Source organism: Manacus vitellinus, unplaced genomic scaffold (assembly GCF_001715985.3).
Source record: "Manacus vitellinus isolate BGI_N305 unplaced genomic scaffold, ASM171598v3 scaffold_4_pilon, whole genome shotgun sequence".
NCBI classification, from domain to species: Eukaryota; Metazoa; Chordata; class Aves; order Passeriformes; family Pipridae; genus Manacus; species Manacus vitellinus.
Window position 1 is genome coordinate 31,407,211 of NW_021940604.1, and position 21,336 is coordinate 31,428,546.

General features: G+C 42.1%; 1 protein-coding gene across 5 annotated transcripts in view; it reads right to left on the bottom strand.

Annotated features, from left to right (window-relative positions):
• ANKRD6 (ankyrin repeat domain 6) overlaps positions 1-21,336 on the bottom strand; it is a 90,831-nt gene that overhangs the window by 33,800 nt on the left and 35,695 nt on the right. For 3 of the 5 annotated variants that reach the window (XM_018078055.2, XM_018078052.2, XM_018078050.2), the window contains exon 1: positions 3,456-3,530. Coding sequence is in view for 2 of the 5 variants with exons in the window: in XM_018078054.2 (XP_017933543.2) it covers positions 3,562-3,681 (120 nt within the window). In the remaining 3 variants the exon portion in view is untranslated. Of the gene's footprint in view, positions 1-3,455; positions 3,531-3,561; positions 3,819-15,679; positions 15,836-20,821; positions 20,896-21,336 lie in introns of those variants that run through there. The other 2 variants (XM_018078054.2, XM_018078053.2) reach the window with 2 other exon arrangements.

The window sequence follows — 21,336 nt, forward strand, 5'->3', positions numbered from 1 at the left end:
TTCTCTTGGCCACAGCCCCACATCCCAGCACCAGGACAAGCACTCAGTGCATGTGCACTGCAGTGCCACCACCCCTCATCCACTCTGGCGAGGGTCAGTAGCAGCAGAGTGACCTAGTGCCCATCAGCTCTTCTTTACATATTCTAAAAGGCCCCAAATCTGGAATGAGCCCAAGTGTCCCTTGCTGGAGTCAGAGGAGGTGCACCTTTCCATATTGACTTCACCTGCACAGATGCCTTGCTAGTAATGCTGGCAAAATGAAACAAGTGCATTCCCGAGGAAACACTAGTGAGCACCTGGACACACAACTGGATTCTCCAGTTGTTTCTTTCATATTCTTCTTTGTCTGAAATCATCTACTTAGAGGTGACAAAAATGAAATACTATTTCACAGTTGAATTGTTGTTTTCTGAAACAACAATTGTTGTTTTTCTGAAACAACAATTAACTATATCATATGACCTTCCATATACAACAAAAATAGAACTGGACAAGCCAGCTATCTGGCACTTACTAGTACTTGATTTGTTACAGAAAATATCCTTCATTTTCCTTAAGCTATGCTCAATTAATCCATTTTGAATAAAGAAGTCTCTAGCATTTAGCTCTAGATCCTAGTCACTTCAAGCTGTGGCTCTGCACAGTGTTATTCATAAGAACTGGTCTGTGCTTACAGATGCATATCTGAAATACATTTAAAGCCTACAGTGCTATGGGAACTTTTTCTCTCCCTTCAAAGAGCTTTGTCTCCTCATGTCTTCCTCCAATAAAACTCACAGAATCCAGCAGGAATTTTGGTTGACCAGTACCAGATCCAGGGTTTTTTTAATGCAAATCCCTATAATTTAAAATTAATTTGACAGAACAAACTGAAAACTGAATAAAAGAAGAAGACATACAGGTAAAAGAGAACTAAGGCATGCACATGAATAAATTTATTTCTATGCTCCACTGTGCAATGAGTTTTATCTTGGAGGAGGAGACAGCTCTAAATTTCAGTTCATCTGAAAGCTTTGTCTAGATCAGTGTGCTACAACAAACCTGCCATCTAATTTCCATTCTAAAATTAACAACTCCTATCCCAAAAGTAGTTCTTATTTTGCACTTTTTCTGCTTATTGAAAGACTGCACAAGAACGTGTTGCTGTAATGGCTAAAAAATCCCTTTAAATTTCCAGTTTAAATATACTTGAGACTAATTTATACATCCTTGCTCTTGTGACAACCTTGTCCTTAACTTTACACATCTCTTTCTCCTTCCAGCCTTTGTGTGCCATCAGATTAGCAAGCCAAGCTCTTCCCAGGGTATGTTTATACAGCCTTTCATAAGCAAATATGCATATGCTCTCTCTATACAGCTGGCTGAATGAGAGCCAGATGCAAACTGGACGCTGTGTAGACCTGGACAGGACACTACAGAGCCTGAACTGATGGGCTTTGTTGAGGGCAGCAGCTTGGTCTCACGCCTCTTGGTTCACATTGCACTCACCTCTATCTGGCTCACAGCATGGGAGGAATAAGTGTGTGTGCACCTCCAAAATACCCCATGCATGTAGCCTTGGTTGCTTCTCTGAGTGCACTCCTCTGTGCACTCCTCCACAGCCTTGCTGATCTGACTTCATCTCTTCTGAGCAGGGCTTGTCACCAGGTTACCCGAGTACCTCATCTGTACTGTCTGGTGGTGTGCTGGGATGCACCCAGAATGGCAAGAGGGACAGCTTTTGTCATCTTCCCTCCCTGGACTCCATGGGGATAACCTACAACTTTCAGGAAAGAATAGCTACAATTCTGCAATACTAGATCAGCTACAGGAATGGCCTCAGAGTTCACAGCTGTCCAACAGAAACATGAACTCTGTACCTGGGTGCAGTTCAGCTGCCAAATAAGCTCTGCTTTGATTTTCCACACAAGGGTTGAACAACAAAGCAAGCAAGCCACTCTGTGTCATACAGGAAAGAAAAACTTATCAACTCTGGCAAATCTGCATTATATCAAATTAAACTGATTTTGTGTTTCAAAGTCAGATCTACACGATGTGTTTGTTACTGTAATTAACAGAAGGCATTGACAGTAGTGCAATAATCAACCTTAAAAATGAGAAACTGTCAATTTTGCATTTGAATTGTGGATTAGGGCAACTAGTTCCATAAAGCAGTTAAATTTTGCATTTGAATTGTGGATTAGGGCAATTAGTTCCATAAAGCAGTTAAATCAGTGGCATAATTATTCTGGAAACCAAGGGATATCACATTTTATGTTCAAACAGTGTGGAAACTAAATTCGAAATTACATTAATGCACACATTTATACAAAGTACAGTATCCTTTCTAATATTTGTGTATTTTCAGGTAGGTTCCTCAGTAGTATCCAAAGCTCATGATCTTAAAAATATCAAACAGAAGAAAACATGCAACCACAAAACCCTGAGCTACCAGTCAGGCATCTGTAAGTCAGTATTTCCTGGTCTATTACTGACTACCTTTAATAGCTGTATATCAGCTACAGAGCTGCTTGGACTACAGAGCCAAACAGGCATCTTTATGGGACTATTCATGTTTATTACATCTGTGCTTTGTATCTAGCAACAAGAGGCCACTTATTTTGGCAAACAAAACTCACAAACACAGGTTGTCCTTGGATCACTCCAGCTTTCAAAATAAATATTATCTACAATTCAAACACTGCAAAGGGACTGAAAACAACTGTCACTGACAGATAAGTAATCTGTCTTTTCCTCTTTTTATCAAGTGTACTCACATTTGCTTTCTATCTGTAAATATTAGCTCCCATACATATATAAGGTTCAAAACCAAAATGGAAATGCAAAAAAAATAGATACAATGGAGAACAACAGTTCATCAAAACAGGTTTTTTGCTGATCAAACCTTCTCCGCAACAGCCAGATCTACCTAATTTTTTATATGCTAGTATTATTTATAACATGTTGAGAGTTAGGAATAGGTGAATAACATTTTGAACTCTCTTAATATCTAAGCAGAAATCCTTTGATGCTGGCCTTATCTCGAAGGTATGGGGAACACAGTTTGCAACCCCCAAGTCTGGAACTAAGGGACTACACAGAACGAATCAATGAGAATGTTGGGTATAAGTGAGGCTGCTGTACCAAGAGACTTCAACAAAAAGAAATACTCTCTGCATATCCTACCCTACCACAGAGGTGGCTTTTCCCCATCCCCTCACCCAGAGAGATGGGTGCTCTGAACTGCCTTCCCTTGACAGTGATGAATTGCTCCATTCATCAGATCACACAGCGCTCAAAAGCCAATGCATGCTTTGAAAAATGTCGCTGCCCGTCCATCAACACACTGTGTTTCTGAGGACTCAGTGTTCATCACAGCTGCGTCCGCTGGGAAGTGTATAAAAACAAGACATGCACTATACTGCAAATTTACGTGAGCTATTAAGTATAAACTTTAAGGAAATCCGAACACTAACCTCAGTCACATTCAGATTGGTAAAGCTAGGAAGGCATTTTCACAGACAATGGTCTAGGAGTTACATTAGTTCCCAGGGCTTTCGCAAAGCGTTTTTCTCTTGTTACCTTGGTAACCGCTACCTTGGCACCCCTGTTGATAAGCTGCACCACATTCTCCACTTGGCCTTTGTAGGCGGCTACAAGCAGGCGTTCTGAAAGCACGGCGACCACATCCTGCTGGCTCATGAATTAGGAGAGAAAGGTTTTCAGGTTTCTTCAGTCCAAAAACAAAGGCTTGGGATCAGTTCAAGCAGCATGCAAACAGGCGAGGAAGGACTCCAGCTCCCTGGACAGTGACGTTATTGCTATGCCATCCTCTGGACCTACGGATCAGAAAACAACACTGCTGTCAGCAAGCTTTCAGAAACAGAAGTGCTGCAGCAACTCCTCCCTGAGTGTTTGTCTTTGCACTGGTTTGGGAGGGGGTCACAAAAACCCCTTGGAACCCACTGAACACATTGCACTTCTGTTACAATGCAGAGGGGTGTAGACAGTAGCACATTTTGAATGTGCCCTCGTTTCCCTTGGTTGGGACAAAAATCCTTAAACTTTCTGAGAGCTTAACTGTCTTTTGGGCTAAACTGCATTTGTGTGGCCCCCTTTCATCCTCTCCTTCCCCCCAAGTTTCCCAGACTTTAATTAGCCAAGGATGGGTTAACTACTGTTGGCCAAGGGAACAAGAATAGGTTATAGTTACTGGTTGCTGATATAAATACACAAACCTCTGTCCTAGAAGGACAGAGTGCAGTCAGCAATTAAAGGCAGCTGACTATTCCCTCACGAGTATAAAATGCTTCATAGCCTCCCCTGAACCATCCCAAGGACACCCTAGGGAGGGATCACAACCTGCAACTGGAAAACAATCATCTTTGCTGTCAGTGAGAAACTATGTTCCCCCCACAGTGCTGACATCATGCCCCACTGACCACAGAAACAATTCAGATTTAGAACTCATCATGCAAACAGTACGTTCGTCTGCCTGGGCTACACTGACCCATTCAATGAGCCATCAGAGCTGAAAAGAGATTTCTGATATAATTCCAGAAAACGTATCCACAGAACGCTTTGACACATAGGATCCAGAGCGTGCCCATCTGAGGAAGATATCAGCTTTATTTGTGCTTTTGCCACTTTGGTATGTAATTGTTTCAGTACAGGAAAAACACACTCAAGATAACCAGTGTGTATACAGATGATTTGTCTTTCTCTATCTCTTGAAATATCACTGTACTGCTCCTTAACAGCTACTAGCACGATACACTCCACATAGTCTAAGAATAATAGGTGCAGGACTAGATGATCTTGGAGATTGATAGTGGAATACAATGTCTTTCACCCTTATGTTATACCTTTGAATCCATCTCCAAACAGCAATAACTAAAAGCTATTACTGCTTAATGGCTTTGCTCCCCCCTAAACTGATTTGTTTTTCTCAGTTTAGCTGATAGTACAAGGCCCTCCCCATCATAATCCCACCACTCAGAGTAGTGACATTTTTGCTAACAGCTTCAGCAGAACAGCAGAAAGATTTTATTTCCAGCCTCACACCAGGAAGACACTCCCAGCAATAAGGAGAAAATGCATGGCTGGTTGTGGCACATGAACTCCCCGTCTCCTAAATACTGAGGACAAGACCCTTCAATGAACATGGCTCCAATGTTACAAGCTTGTATTCACCAGTACACCTCTGCAACAAGAAGATGCTGTAGCCCTGTTTAACTGAATGCTTAACAGGGTATTGTGAAACCGGTTTCTCTGAGGTTAACAGCAAGTTATGTAAAAGCCAGGAAATAACTCCACATAACTGACTCTTGATTTCTAAGTATAAGCATTAGGCAATACTATTTCCAGGCAGAAGATTCAGGTTAGTTTTTCCTCACCTTTCTCTTGCTTTCTAAGTGCAAACATGTTTGAAGCAACATGAAAATAGCTACACATTTCTTCAGAGAAACCAGACAAAAACCTTCTGGGTCTCAAAGGCAGTGTAACATGGGACAACACAGGAACAGTGCTGTGCTATGTCACTGGACTGGTCTTACCCACACTCTCAACGTGATGGACACAGTTTGGACACCCTGGGAACATGGAAAATATGGAAGACAGAAGAAAAACCCCTTGTGTGCTTCACTAGCACTGTACACATCATACCCTGCTCCTCTGGCACACTGCTATGCACTGTATAGTACAAACCATGTAAAAAAGCCAAGAAATACAGATGGCCTACACTTAATTTGATCTGTGAAAAACAACACAAGTTTCAATCTCACCTCCTTAAGTATTTAATTTCCAGCAACTTGTGCTACCAAAGCAAGATGAACACTCGCCCTTCCTCTGTGTCCCTCACCACATGATCCTGGCCCCCCTGCTTCCAACATATCCCTGACCCTCCCATCACATCCAAAGCTGCACCTCCATAACCCAGGAGCACACCCCACTCCTCCTGTCCATGACTGGCACACAGTGCAGGGCACGCCTTCCAACAAGGATCTTTCTCCATGAGTTTTTAAGGCAGTGGGATGGTGTGTTTCTGTGCCAGCCCCTGCTTGTGCAGTGGTGGTTTCCAAGTGAACTGTACCATCGTTTGTCCCCAATCTTACCCATAAGCTGGTTGCCTACACTTTGGATGGAGTCATGCACAATACAATGACAGCTCTGTGCATCTTAAAACACCTGTGGTCAGATTCTGCTTGGTTTTCTTGCCCTTTAAATTAAAAAAAAAAAAAAAAGAAAAGCAGGAACATCATTGTCACTGAGAGATTTCCATATTCACTGCAAAAATGTCAATGGAAACATTTTCCTGACACACTGACATTTCTGAGCAAATCTGCAGAACCGTGGATGTTCATCACATCTTAGCCACACCACTAGAAACACACACTAATACCTGAACTGACACACAACAGTGGACAGTTTGGGCTGCCAGGGAAAAGCCTGGATAACAGGTACATACCGATGCAAAGTAAATGCTGGAAACTGTACTCCCTAGTTTGACTGTGTTCCTTTTCTCTCGCTGTCTTCCCATTACTGCAGCACAATCCCCCCTGGAGATCACAAGCCTCCTCAGTCTACCATGCCCTGCCATGCTGGAATGACGAACTGTGACAGCATTGCTGTTATCACGTAGTTTATCTTCTTGCCTTCTCCCCCACTTGCATCATACGTAAAAAGCATAGCAAGGTGTTGACTCAGGTATCAGTCTTTTACAGATATCTCCCACTTTGTCCAAGTTTCCAGCAGTTGTCAGTTCCCGTTTCCAGAGGGCAGTCACTGCACAAGCCTGGCTCCTGCTCCCACAACAGGTCTCATTCCCTACGACATCTGCTTTACATCTCCTCCGCTGGGATTATTTGCAATTCAGAACAGTGCATCTGATTAGGATAGGAAGCCCAGACAACTGAAAGACCAACTTTCCTTTTCTCCTGAGCTGGTAAGAAAAGATGGGTGACCAGTGCGAGTGGGAACAACCTTCTTATTCCTCTCTCAAGGGACCCTTCCCTGGCACAGTGGCTACACTGGCAGTGGCATTGCTCCCCACCAGCTTTAACTCTCTACAAGCCTCAGACACACAGTGTCTTTCCTTGAAAACGTCTGCAGCAGGAAGAAGGTACCAGATGCCCAAGGACTACAGTTAGAAGCCCGACTGCTCCTTTCACACCCAGACAGTGCAAAATTAACCTGACAACATGATTACAGGCACTGCATCACATCCCTGCTGCCAGCACCTGCTGCCCAGAATTAAATCCCTCATTATCACCCCCCAGATCCAGAAGCTCAGGGGAGGCACAAAGCATGGGAATATTCAAACCTTCTGCCTTCAAAACAACAAAAATTATTTTAAAAATATTTAATGCATTTTTAAATAAAAAACAGCCATCTCTATGCTTCTTTGTTTAAGATCAAATTACTTACCTGGGGCAGGCTGGGAAAGCAATACCTACTTCCCCGAGCCTCTCCAGGGAAACTGGCCAGATGTGATGCCCACAGGTTCAGTTGCTCCACTGCAGGGCAATCCCTTCCAAGGATAACCTGCTCACCCCCGAGGATTATGAGTTCACCCCATCAGTGGAGTGTGGAAAAGGACAGGTTGAATGTGGATTAGTATTCCTGATCGGCAGCAGTGAGACACTGTCCCCCGGCGCTGAGGTCCAGCTGCATCCCCACGGATTATGCCCTTGGCTCAGTGAGTCACACTGCCCTACAGATGCTCTAGGAGATGTTTGTCTGGGATGGCACAGCACGGTGCGAGTGGGCAGCTGGCTGCTTGGTGGCAGGGTTTTAAAGCTCGCAGCTCCCTCTTCTCCCATGCAACTGGCAGAGAGGGCAAAAAACACTCTCCACACCTTCCCCCTCCCCAGCTCCCTCCCCTCCAAACTGCTGCCAGGCTGCTTCAGTGGCTGTATCACCTACACGTCAGTAACAAAAAAAGCACAGGAATAATGATTTTCGAAAGTCAAAGGACAGTCCAGGACACATCACACATCACAGATACTGAAAGGCTAGGCGATAGACTCTCCTAAATTCATGGAAACAGTTAAAAACACCAGCTTCCTTTCTGAGGGAAGAGAAAAAAAGCCAAAATTATGAAAGATTTAAGAGCTATGAGCTAATCAATTTTATGAAGTCCCCTGAGCTAAATGGAAAAGATGCAATGCCAGAGCACAGGTCACTCTCAGTACAATCACTATGTTAAATTAGTATTTGAATAAAAGAATGCTTACATAGCTAACAAAAAGTTTCTGTGTGTACCAAGGTACAAGATGAAAGAGGAAAAAAGAAGAAAAAGGGATTGCAGTTTTCCGCAAGGGACCCCAAATTCTCTTTTCTAGTTTATCACCAGAAATTGCACAGAATAGATTCATAGAATCATAAAATAATAGAATATCCTGAGTTGGAAGGGATCCACAAGGATCATTGAGTCCAACTCCTGTCCCTTCAAAGGACAGTCACAAAAATCACACAATGTATCTCAGAATATTATCCAAATGCTTCTTGAATTCTGGCAGGCTTGGTGCTGTGACCACTTCCCTGGGGAACATGTAGTCCAAGAAAAACTCCCAGCACCTGGTAGCTTCATTTTATGCAACATAAACAATAGAATAAAATAAATTCTTTTAGAATAGCCCAGTATTAAGATATGGAGACAGACCATTCTGTTATGGGAGGGTACATAATAGCTACTATTTTATAATAACAAAATAGTCTTTCTAAGAAAACTTCCAATGTCTAAATACTGCCCATCTGTTCTTTGCTCAGCTCTCAGAGAAAAATGGGTTTCTTTTTTTATTAGTACATAATAGTATAATAAAATCTATGAAATACTCTTTTTCTTCCTCTTTGCAAAGCAGTTTATCATATATAAAATATGACGTAAACACAAAGATTGTGTTCACTTTAGAATAGCAGCATTTTTCAGCAGGTGGATTATTGCATTAGAAAGAGTGAGCTTCCTGGAACTCATTTATCATTTACTGCAGGATGCTGATATATCTGCCATTTCTCTGAACTGATTTTAAGAGGGTTTGTCCAAGACCTGCAGCATTGCTTCCCTTTCAGTGATTTTTTCTCTAGTTCCACCACGGATCTAGTATAAACTACTAAGGAAAAAGATCTATGTATTTTGCTAAAGAGAGGACACTGCCTCTCACCCCTTCCTGCCCCAAAAGACAGTTAAAAACCAGTCAAAGGTGTCATTGTGAAAACCACATCATCATCAGCTATATCTGGAAAACAGCAAAGCCCCCCACCAGGTCAAGAACAATATGCTTTTGATTGTACTTTTCTTTACAACATCATCAATACTATTTTTGGACTTAGGTTTTATACAAATCAACATTTTGAAGTGGACACCACAGACATTTGGTAGATTATATGTTGGTCTCTGTTCTTTTTTTGTTGTTGTTTTCATTACATATTTTATTGTGGCAAGTAAAATTATTCAGTTTTCATATGGACAGTTGCATGATTCATCGCCCTAAGTATCACCACTGTCTGGGACATCTGAAAACATATTCTGGGCTTTTTTTTTTTCACTTGTTGCTATTAATTACTTCAACAATGACTATTTAGTAGCCTCCCAGGGAGCATCTGCATAACAGTTGCTCATCACGCTTCCCAACACAACCAGACCAGACTGATTGATGTCACTGCTCCACTGCAGGTGGCCGCCTGCAGACGGACCAACAGCCAACCCCACTTGGCAACAAACACGGGGAGACAGTGACCGCAGCCTCCCCAACTGCTTTGTCGACTGCAGCTCCATCCCCTGATCTCCACTGTTGGCTTCACTGAATGTAAATCCTCAGCTGCCTTGCAGCTCTTCAAAGATGTCTTGTTATCACCAAAACCAACCTCCAGAGTTGCACCTGCCAAGCAGAATGCTCCTGGAAAGAGGCACAGACACGTGGAGACCAACGATGACGATCAGAGGCAGTTTCAAGTCTTTGGTTAGATGTCACTAATCTTGTACAAAGAAAACTGTTTTTCTTCCCCTCATACTTATCTCTTTGCTGTGTAGCCCTGACCACCTTTATCCAACACACAGGTTATATACTTACCACTTTCCATATAACATGATTTGGGGGGGTTATTTGGTTTATCTCATTGAAGTTTCACAGCTTTGTTACTCTCCCTGCCCTCTCTTTCAACACCTGCATGCACACACATGTCAAAACCATTCAGTGTAAGTGAGCTCAACTCTCAGCAAACCCTGTTAGTTGAGCGCTATTTACATGACAAAACAATATCTATTGTCTGACAGGGATGGTGCCTGTGTGCAAACAGGCACATGCATGAGATATCTCACTCCATTTGCATAAAACCAGTTAGGAGATCTTTCCAGCTGACTGCTGTTAAACAGTAGTGCTGGAGCCCAACCTTGGGAACAAAGCAGACACACGGGCTGTGCTCATGGGAGAGTGGGGGTTTATGTTATGCTCGCACACAGTGGGGTTTCTGGACCGGAGAAGTGTTCCTCACCATCATCTTCTGCGCAGGAGCCACCTGCTCCTCACTGGGAGCAGGAAGTGCCATAATCCTTTCCACAACCAACTCCCTTTCTTTCTCCACTGCTCTTCCCTCCTTTCCCAAGGTATGTCCTTCACTTCCAGGGTTCAAATTACCTAGAGCACAGACAGAATCTGTCATTCAGTTTGGGGACCCCACTGCTCCCATGTCAGAGTGGTGGTGCAGAGGTCTCCTCCTCCTCATGTATGAGCTGAACCCTCTTCCCTGCTAGCACAAGCAACCCCACCATCTCCCAGTCAGCACGTAATAGTAATTCAGGTTAATAGTGCAAAAGACACACTAGAAAATTTAATAAAAACAATAATTCCTACATTTATAGATTTTTTCCAAGGCCAAAACCACCACTATGATAATCTAATGCCAACCAGCACCGAGGTAAAAACTTCTATTTGAGCTAGATCCTATCTTTTATAAACATTATTAAAGATGTGCAACCAGGCAGTGATCTGGAAATGCTCTGGCTGACAAAGCAGGGAAGAAAACACATTTACCAGCTTTTGAAATGTTTTCCAGCTGGCAAAAGAGCATTGAAGATGTTCTTCCTCTTCAAGAAAAGCACGACTTGGGAGCTGCCAGCAGCGATGACACAGTCCCTCCTGTACCATCACAGCTGATGTCTTGGGAGAGCACTTGGACATGCAGCAAGGTAGCTGGACCACTGCCACCCAGTGCAGCACCGAATCACAGACACGACACAAGTACTCGAGATGTTAGGGTATTAGCACAATATTCCTCAATACTGCTAGGCATCTGGCCTGACAGCAAGAGTCTGGCAGGCCGTGTGTTGATTAAAAGCTTAATGAGGCTCAAGCTGAAAGTCAGCGGATGAAATCCTAGGGGTGGAGTCGCCAGGGTGGGAGAGAGATGTATTCAGAGCAACATGGGTGGAAATGCTGAGTATGTCCACTCTAATCCATGGAGATGTGTGTGCCTCTGTTGCGGTGCATACTGTTACCATCAAGAGAACATGATTTTTCCAGTTACATCCCATCACAGGGTACTGCAACTGCAAGAGAAAGCACAAATATCCAGGGATCTGGCACACCCTGGAAAATGGGCAAGTGAAAGAAACTGCGCGCAGCAGGGAAGCAAACATGCTGGTCACATTCCGATGCACAGGATCACCCTACTAGTCAGCACAGCTGGGACAGTAAGTCCCATTTCCTAATCCCACATGCTGATCCCCCAGCACCGCTTTTGAGAAGCTGCCTTTAACTCCCAAGACAAAAATAGTATTGATGGACTAAAACTAGCTGCACCTGATTCACATAGGGAACTACTTTAGGAAAGGTCCCAAACCTGCTGAATCTGCCAGAGGGCTCTTTCTGACTTCAGCAGACTTTGGAAGAGCCCTGAAAATGGTCTCCAAATACTGGGAAGCATCTTTCAAGCATCTCTGAGGAGATCTTAGTAAGGAGAGAGCCTAGCCTTAGTGACTACAAAGTCTGCTGAAAAAGTGTGGGTTATACTATCCTATCCGTGAGTTTAGGTCAAAGATAGCAAAGACTGTTTGCTTAAAAAATTTGTTTGCAAGTTGGAAAAAACCAATCACTATGGGCTAAATATATTTTCCTCAAAGAGGATCATGAATCAGTTCAGAAACTTTCTGCAGACCTCTTGATTTCTCATTCAGTTGCTACACCTGAGAGGGCTGCACTGGAGAAGGCCAAGTTTACTGTTTCAAATTGCTGGCCACTAGCTTGAATGGGTTGATAATTTTTAGTATCTTTTAAAAATACCATGACTACCACCTCCTGAATCTCTAGGTCTGTCTAATAGCAGAATTTCAGTATTACACAGAAGACTTTTACCACCGAAACACATTTTAAAACAACAGCTTAACTGCACAATTAATCCTTCATGTAAAACACTGACACCAGTGAGTACTGTGTTATTCATGTTGCAGCAAAGTAATGTTGAGAAGTGGGCCCAAGAGAACATAATGAGGTTTGACAAGTCCAAGTCCAAGGTGCCGCACCTGAGTCGGGGCAATCCCAGGCATGAGTCCAGACTGGGAGAAGAACTCATTGAGCCCTGAGGAGAAGGACTTGGGTGCTTTTGTGGATGAAAAGTTGGACATGAGTTAACAGCGTGTGTTTGCAGCATCCTGGGCTGCATCCAAAAGGGTGAGTGACCAGCCAGTCAAGGGAGGTGATCTTCCCCCTCTACTCTGCTCTTGTGAGAACCAATCTGAAGCACTGTGCAAAGCTCTGGGGTCCTCAGCACAAGAAAGATGTGGACCTGTTAGAGTGGGTCCAGAGGAGGGCCACAAAGATGATCACAGGGCTCGAGCATTTCTCCTGTGAAGACAGGCTTGAGAGAGCTGAGGTTCTTCTGCCTAGAGAAGAGAAAGCTCCAGAGAAACCTTATAAAAGCCTTAGGGGTTTATATAAAAGAGAGAGAGTGACTTTTTGCAGGGGCAGATAGTGACAGCACAATGGGGAACAGTTTTAATCTGAAAGAGGGAAGATTAAGATTAGATGTTAGGAAGAAATTCTTTACTGAGAGGGGGGTGAGGCACTGGAACAGGTTGCCCAGAGAAGTTGTGGATGCCCCATCCCTGATTCAAGACCAGGTTGGATAGGGCTTTGAGCAACCTGGTCTAGTGGGTGACATCCCTGCCCATGGTGGGGATGTTGAAACTACATGATCTTTAAGGTCCCTTCCAACCCAAGCCATTCTAATTATCTATGAATAGATCCAATATATTTGCTTTGCTTCACTGATAATTAGTGTAACGGGCCATTACAAATCTATGAATCTGATGCCCTGACTCCAGTTCCTTCACGGCCCTTCACTGGAAAATTTATTAAGCTATAGTCATCTGAAGCCACTGAGATGAACCACACGTTTAAAACTGGACACATGCTCATTGGGTAAAGGTTTACACAACAAGAAGAAATTACTTCTTCATTCAGAGAACAAAAAAGTCTGTAAAACACCAGAGTATGTTCTACTCATAGGACAGTTTGCACAGCAAATAAACTACTTCATTACACTTGTGATCTAAGTGGTTATTCTTGGAATGAGATTAGGAAACCTAGAGATTTTCACCAGTGGGACTCAAACAGCAGGACAGCATCCCTAGTGCAAACACGCTCCAGCAGTACACCACCAACCTGGAGCATGCTCATGCTTTTTCCTCAGCACTACTGACATTCTTGTCTACTCTCTCCTCGTTAGCTTCTTTGGTGTCATCTGCTTCTTTTCACATGCACAGAGCTCCAAACTCAATATTCAGACCATGTCCACCGCCCACGTGACCAGTCCATGCTTAGCTCTGTGTGCTGCATGTTTGGATCACTCTCATATCTTCCACCCTGCATCTCTTCTACACATGCAGATTTTCCAAATAAATGTAAGAAACAATGAGGTTGATTCCAGCTTCACTCCAGCTTCAGTGAAATTTGAAACAACTTCACAAAAGAATCAAAAGCCAAAACAGGGATTCCTCTGTCAATCACAGTTGTATTTTCATAAATTCTTATTTTAGATCTTCAGTGGCACAGTCTACATATTTAAGACACATGTTCATATGCAAGTTTTACCATAGATCTACCATTCATGGTAACAGTTCATCACTTCCATTCTGTTACATGATGTTCCTCCCGAGACAGTCTCTGCCAATTGAAGCCAAATCTCAGATTCATGAGAGCAAAACTAAAAAACAAACTGACCGCAAGAAGTGATTGGCACTGCCTCTGCTCTGACCATTATGACTGAATGTACATCTTCAAGACTCCCCAAATCTCAAGGGCTCTCTGGACAGCACTGTGACAGCACACATAAAGAAAAAGGTTCACTGGGCAGTGCAGACACCTACCACCAACTTGTTCATCTAGGCTCCCTTTATGGTGAACAAAAGACATGGTCCATGCCATCCTAAAGTACATTTCAACTGTCAGATAAACAACACTCTAAAATTATTTAACTTATTAATCATCATCTTGGACATGCACTGTAAGCATCCAAAGTTAGATTAACTGAATCCTATACAAGGTATTCATGAGAAACACTCCACCTTCTGCAATTTGCTAGAGGACTTTTATCTGCCTGATTTCACCATGACATCTCCTGTCCATGGTAAATCACTGTGATTTATTTAGAATTAAACCATGTTGATCGGAAAAGAAATGCAAAAATCAACTGATACAGAAAGTATCAGCATATCTCAGTAATGACTTGACTTCTGCATGGACTTCAGAAATCACACCATACTCTCAGGTTTAATTTTCTAAGCCCTAAGCTGCTTCTGGTGATGATCCCAAAAGACTGGCTCATCCTCTAGCACTGAGATAGAATTTATTTCCCAGAAATGATGAAACACTTTAGTGCATGGAAAGCCTCTCCTTGTCCAGAGGATGGGATTTCCTAGGGGGACAGTCTCTGACTTTGTCTTGAAAACATCATCACAAACCTTATTCCAGCAGGTGCACAGTGTACTACTGCAACATGCTATACACAACCAGGGTAGGAATACATTATATGACATCAAATACATACCTTATTCAAATAATCCACTAAGATTGTGCTTTGCAGTGGATTTCTAAACACAGGCATTCACTATTCAAAAGTAAAAGACAATTGAAAATAACTGAGAAAACAGCAAGCATCCTGAAGATGGTCTCAGTCTCCCTCTGTCACTAGAAACTGCTGTTGTCCACCTGTTTCCTGAAGAAGGCAAATCAGGGCACTGCCCTTCCAATTCCTACGTGGCTCCCCTGTTTGAGCAGGTGTATGTGGTTTACAGAACAGGACATCTGTCTTCCTGATATAGCTGTCCAGGTACTTTCCCATGCAACCTTCATATCAGCCCCAGGAGCTGGTCCCTCCCAGGTGATCTTTTCCCTTCCTTCTTAGAAGCCAGCCTCTTGATTAGGGAAATCCCATTTCAATGGGATGTTTGACACTCCTTGAGCCACTGGTCCTTAGAAATGCAGTTCATCAAAGGTGTACATGGACGGTGGAGGAGGCAAGGAATTACATACAACAAAGGACACAGCAGTGTGACGTAAATACCATAACCCAGTGCCACAGGTAAAACTCCAAGCTCTTCACAATCCCTAGTTACCCAGGAACTGGAATGCATTTCTACATGCAAATCTGCATTTTTATACACTTTAGACAAAAAATTTTAAAAGGTAATCTATTTTTCACTCACTCTTAAGGATCTACCATTCAGTTTTTTCTGAGGAACATTTTACAGGTCTGTCTTGCAAGGCAACCTTTGGTGAAGGACAACAGGGATTCCAGCTTCAGTCTTTTCCAGTGCTGACAGCAACGGTGAGTCTCTGTACCACGGTATGGTACACTGCTCCTAGGTGAGGAGAAACAAATCATAAACGGAACGTCAAAGCAGAAATACAGAAATTTAATACCAGTGCTTTCTGCAGCGTTTAGCTGTCTGCATACACCTGGGCAAACCCAAACATTTCCTCCTGAAGTTTACACACCCACTTCCCACTATAAACAAAACAAGTTCCAACCACGGCTCTCTAGTTTGATTCCCACTAACTGATCTCTGAAAATAAAATTGTGCACCTCTCACTGCTTTGTAAGAACATGGAAAATGCGACAGAGACCTTCGTATCTTCCCATAAATCACGTGACTAATCAATAAAATCAGGAACAGGACACGTTCACAACAGTGTTCACAATTGATGGAAGTCACTTGGCCTGCATGAACTTTTGAGAGCTGAAAACTGCTAAGGATAAATAATCTCTCTTGATCTCTGAAGCAGAAATGATTGCTGAAATGCCAGTTCAGTGACTTCAATTAGAAAATGCTGTTGGAAGACCTTACCATCCCTCTTTCCTACTAATTAAAATCTCCACATAATTTAGCTGATTTTCCTATCCTTTTTCCTAATGCATTCAGATCAGCAGATGTGTTTATGTACAAAAACCCATCTGTAATATATGAAGGCATTGGATAACTAAATACTAGTTATGTCTGTGAATTGACCTTTTGGTACTGTTTTGCTGACAATGTCATTGTCTTGCAAATACACCTTTCTGTTTCATTTTAATTAGAAATAATAACTGAAATATAAAAAGCAAATAAATAAACTGTATCTAAATTACAAGTAGACTATTAATATCAATATTCAAGAGGATGTGCAAAAAGCCATAGCCTAAAGTTAGAATCACAGAAATGGAAATTGGAAAGAGAACTTCAGAGTTTATCTAATCCCTTCCTACAGCTCGGATGAACCTATACACTACTTCTATTTAACAATAAACTCTACTCTGAAAACAGGTTCCCAAAGTGTCTCAGAGGTGGTAGAAGTTCCACAGGTTATTTGCTGTTACAATTGCACATAGGAACTGGAAAAATAGAAAGTTCTTCTTTTTAAAAAACAAACCACAAGCAAACAAGAAATGCAAGTGCTGTAAACCTGATTAAGCCTAATTCAAGAGAATTTTGATTAGCTGTTCCCCTCACCAGGTTCAGCAGCAACACAGCTAGTGGGATTTCAATTGGGTGCTTTATCTCTTATCTACACTCTTTGAAAACTGTATAATAACAGACATAACTCTATATCTACACAAATAGTTTATCTGGTAAGTAATACCTAGAATGCAGACTACAATGTATAAAATTTACAGAACATGCTGCTAATTTACACATTATTTGCTAAAGAGTACTCATAATCTGAAACTCAGTTCAAAAAAAAGGATCCGAAAGGTGAAATAGATCCCTATTCCATATTTGTGAGAAAAATCAGGAGGCAGCAATTGGACAGACTGGCAATGTAGGAGGGATCCAGCAGCAATGCTGTGAACAGTTTAAGAGCCCAGGAATGCTATCAGCATCTTGGTTGCCTTTTGGGTTTTTTGCAAGCATCACAGTAAAGCAAGAGGGAGGTGCTGAGTGAGGCTTCCCAGACAGCACCATGGATTTTTTCAGGTCATTCTCCCTGGGCACAAGTGTTTGTTTCGAAACAGGCCAAGGAGGGAACTGAAGGCGACATTCTGAATCAGCAAGGGATGCAGTCAAGATCTTAACAGTGAACAGAAGATGAAAAATCACCACAGGCTTCCCCAGAGCAGCAGTAGCAGGGAAAAACTCTCACATTACCAACATCACTGAAGCATGCTTCATTTACAGAGGCAGAAATTATAAGACATAAATTCTGGACACTGTTTTAACACTACAGAAGTATACAAAAGAGATTAATGCAGAAGAACTTGACAAGTTTTAAGTACGGTGTAGTCACAATCACCTCGGGGAACCCTGAATGCCCTTCCAGTACCTAAAGGGGGCCTACAGGAAGGTTGGAGAGGGCCTTTCTACAAGGCCCTGTAATGACAGGACAAGGGGAAATGGCTTCAAACCGAAAGAGGGCAGGTTCAAATTAGATATTAGGAAGAAATTCTTATTATGAGGGTGGTGAGGCACTGGAACATGTTGCCCAGAGAAGCTGTGGATGCCTCAACCTTGGAAGTGTTCAAAGCCATGGGAGAGGAGTTGGGCTGCATGATCTTTAAGGTCCCTTCCAACCCAAACCATTCTATAATTCCATGATTCTATGAATTAAAGAGTTTCTTAAGAGAAATCTGAGTGGCAAGAAAGATGATGGTGTTGTCCAAATGATCAAAAATATGTAATTGAGGAAAAAAATTGGAGGTTATGGGATAAAAAAATGTCAGCTAACATTTCCATGTCAGAAAGACAGACATTTCTGGCCCATAGAGATGATAGCGGGCGCACAGCACCAAAGAGAAGTCTTCAGCAAAGACGCAGGAGTTGAGCTGATGTTTATCTCAAGGTAATCTCATCCATAAGGCACAGAAAACAAAGACAAATTACAGCCTCAGAGAACAAATATCCGAAAGATGGTTGGGGGAAGATCCTCCAGGCAAACTGGTGAGGTGGCAGAAGAACCTGAAGAGGACACGATCAGAGAACAGAAGCATGGCAGCATTTCAAGAACAACACTAGGGACTACAGACAGATGACAGGTGATGTGAGGCTGAGGAGGCAGTGCACATCGTAACCTTTGATGAGGAAGAGGTCAGTAAAGACACTGCCCAGAATGAAATGTGCAAAGCTAGGCTGGAAAAGGCACTGGTGCATTAGACAGTCACACTCCACCAACAACTACATGTTGAGCAGAAGGTATCTAGAAGTGCAAATGTAACTGGCGATGGCCTGGACCTTTTTCCCAGCTGGAAGAGGTTCAAATGAGCTTATGTTCAAAACCAGAGAAACAATGGTGAGGGTAGATACTAACAGAAAAGCTGAAAAAACAGTGAAATGGAACATGATCAGCAGGGCAAAAGAGAGCAGGCAAAGAACTTCTGCCTTTGCTGAAGAACGAAAGGCTTGAAAGAAAGGAGAAGAGAGCGCAAGCAATGAAATAGCTTCTTTTACCAGTATTCTCTTCAAAACAATTGCTCAGTTCCTACACAGCTCTCTGGACAGAGAAAAAAGGGAACCTCCCAAGGACAAGCCCATGCTGCCAAAAGCCTCACTGGGGCTGTAAATATTTATAAGAAATTATAAACTGTCACATTTGCTTAGTGCACATGATTTCAGAAACACATAGGTATTTCCCAAAATGCACTCCAGTCCATTTAGGAGCACGTATTTCTAATTTTCTTTAGGTAGGAAAAGAAGGTTTATATACTCCTGTCTTTTGTATCAGTCATGCAAGTCTTGCAAGTCTTTCTTAAGGAAGTTTATTAACACTTCTTTTTCCTCCACCCCCCATTTTCTATGTATGCACAAATCACTTAAAAAAACCAATGCTGTAGCTGTGACATATAAGGGAGCAAATTCTAATTGCTGGAGACCAACAACAAAACTTTAATTATCCACAGTAAGACGAGAATTTGAGTTTAAGAAAGCGTGACTCTAGAACACTAATAAAGCTGTTCTCATCTTCGAACTGTTGCTAAGAGTGTTAAGCATTTCATTTCAGATTAAATATTGCATTCATCTGATGTGCAGAGTTCAATTGTACACTGTATGCACACAGAAAAACACACAAAGCTGTACAAACCTGTGTTTAGGCAAACACATTATTTTTCATGCATATTACATATATTTTAGCAACATTAATATTAGTTATTATATTGTACAAGAGCAACTTTTTCTCTATAGAATCATCAATTAAACACCTTCATATATTTATATTCAGTTAATAAAAGGCAAAGCATGTATTTCACTACCTCTGAATATAAATATGTTGAGCTCCACTATTCACCTGGTGTACCTGGCAAAGTATTGTAAGTGATGTTGGAAAATACAATGAGTTACAAAACAAAGACTGATAAGGCTAAACAATGTTGATATTGATGCTGTAACTATTATTTAGATGTTAATCTTCTAAATCCAGGGCACACAGTTTTGGTTTAACAGCTGATTTGTCAGCTCAACAGTATCTTAGAAAATCAGCTGTTCGCTGAAAGGTGATCTGTTTTTTCTCAATACTGAGACTTAATAAGGTGGGGGATTTACTTTCACAATCATCATCATTGATCAAATCTTATGTTGGTAAAACTGACCTAGATCCCTCTTGAAACACGTTTGTTTTTCTCCTAATGGTGACAAATCTCTGGTCTGCCATGCTAGAGATACAGATAATGAGCAACACTCCCCAAAAAAGGGCAAAACAGTCTTACTGAAAAGTGAGTTGCAATTAAAGCGTTCCACACAGTAGCCATAAAAAACAGACACAAAATACATAGCACATGCAGCAGTAATTTTTTTCAACCTGTCCCAGAGAAGGGAGAAAAAAGAGAGCTGGCACTGTACTTTATAATATATTTGAGGAAAGCACTCATAAAAGGAAGTGTTTAGCCATTCACAGACGGTGCTTATATTAATTATTAAGTCCCTCCAAGCTCCAGATGACAGCAGAAACAGATGCTCTGTTTTCCTTGAGGCACTTTTGCAAGTTCAACCCAACGAACTGGGGACATGTCGGTCCCTGGCTGTGCACCCTGCAGAGCTGCACTGTTGCACCTCACGGAGAGCTTTGTCTGAGAAAAGATGATTTGTTCGTGCAAAACTGGATGAAAAAAAGGGTAGACCTAGTTGGGCTGGGTTTAACACAATCTATCAGATGGTTACTGTCTGAAGAGTATTCAATAACATGCATTATTATGGCACAATATACTGAATTTCTTTCAAGATGACTGGACTTCACTATTTGTGTAAAATTAGCTGGACTAGGTGATGTTGCAGCAGCCCTCAGTAATGGCACAAAACTGAGAGCACAGTAAAGCCCCGTCTCACACCAGGCCACAGCAGAGAGAAAGAGTCTGCCCAAAGACCCACTGTCATAGCTCATACCTGTTTTCATGCAGCAACATCCAGAGAGGGGAGATGGTAATTGGGTCTCTTTGTTCATTCAGTTTTTAATCTCTCTGTTGAGATTGACAATGGGGGAGACCATTAGTGTCAGCTCTGCTAGGACTTTCTGTTATTAAGGCTACTTAAGCTTTTCCAAGTAAATTGCATGTGTCAAACTAACAGCACACTGATGGGCAAAAAAAGCCATTATACAACTGCTCTCCCTTTCTATTGATCCACCCAGGTGCAAGGGGGAAGGGAAAAGACAAAACCCTGGAGACTTCAGCCAATTCTTTGCAGCTCCGTTCTCCTCCCACTCATTATATTCCTATTTTACACTATTTACAGGCAATACATTAGAAATTCTTTCTCTTAACTGGAAGCTAATGATTGGGCATAAATGTCCCTGTCAAAGCCTTGCAATAGTCCCCATGCTGGATACATCTCGCCTAACTTAAACCTTATAAAAGATTTGGTTTAGACTAGTTTAATTTCCTTCTACAGTCAATGGAGAA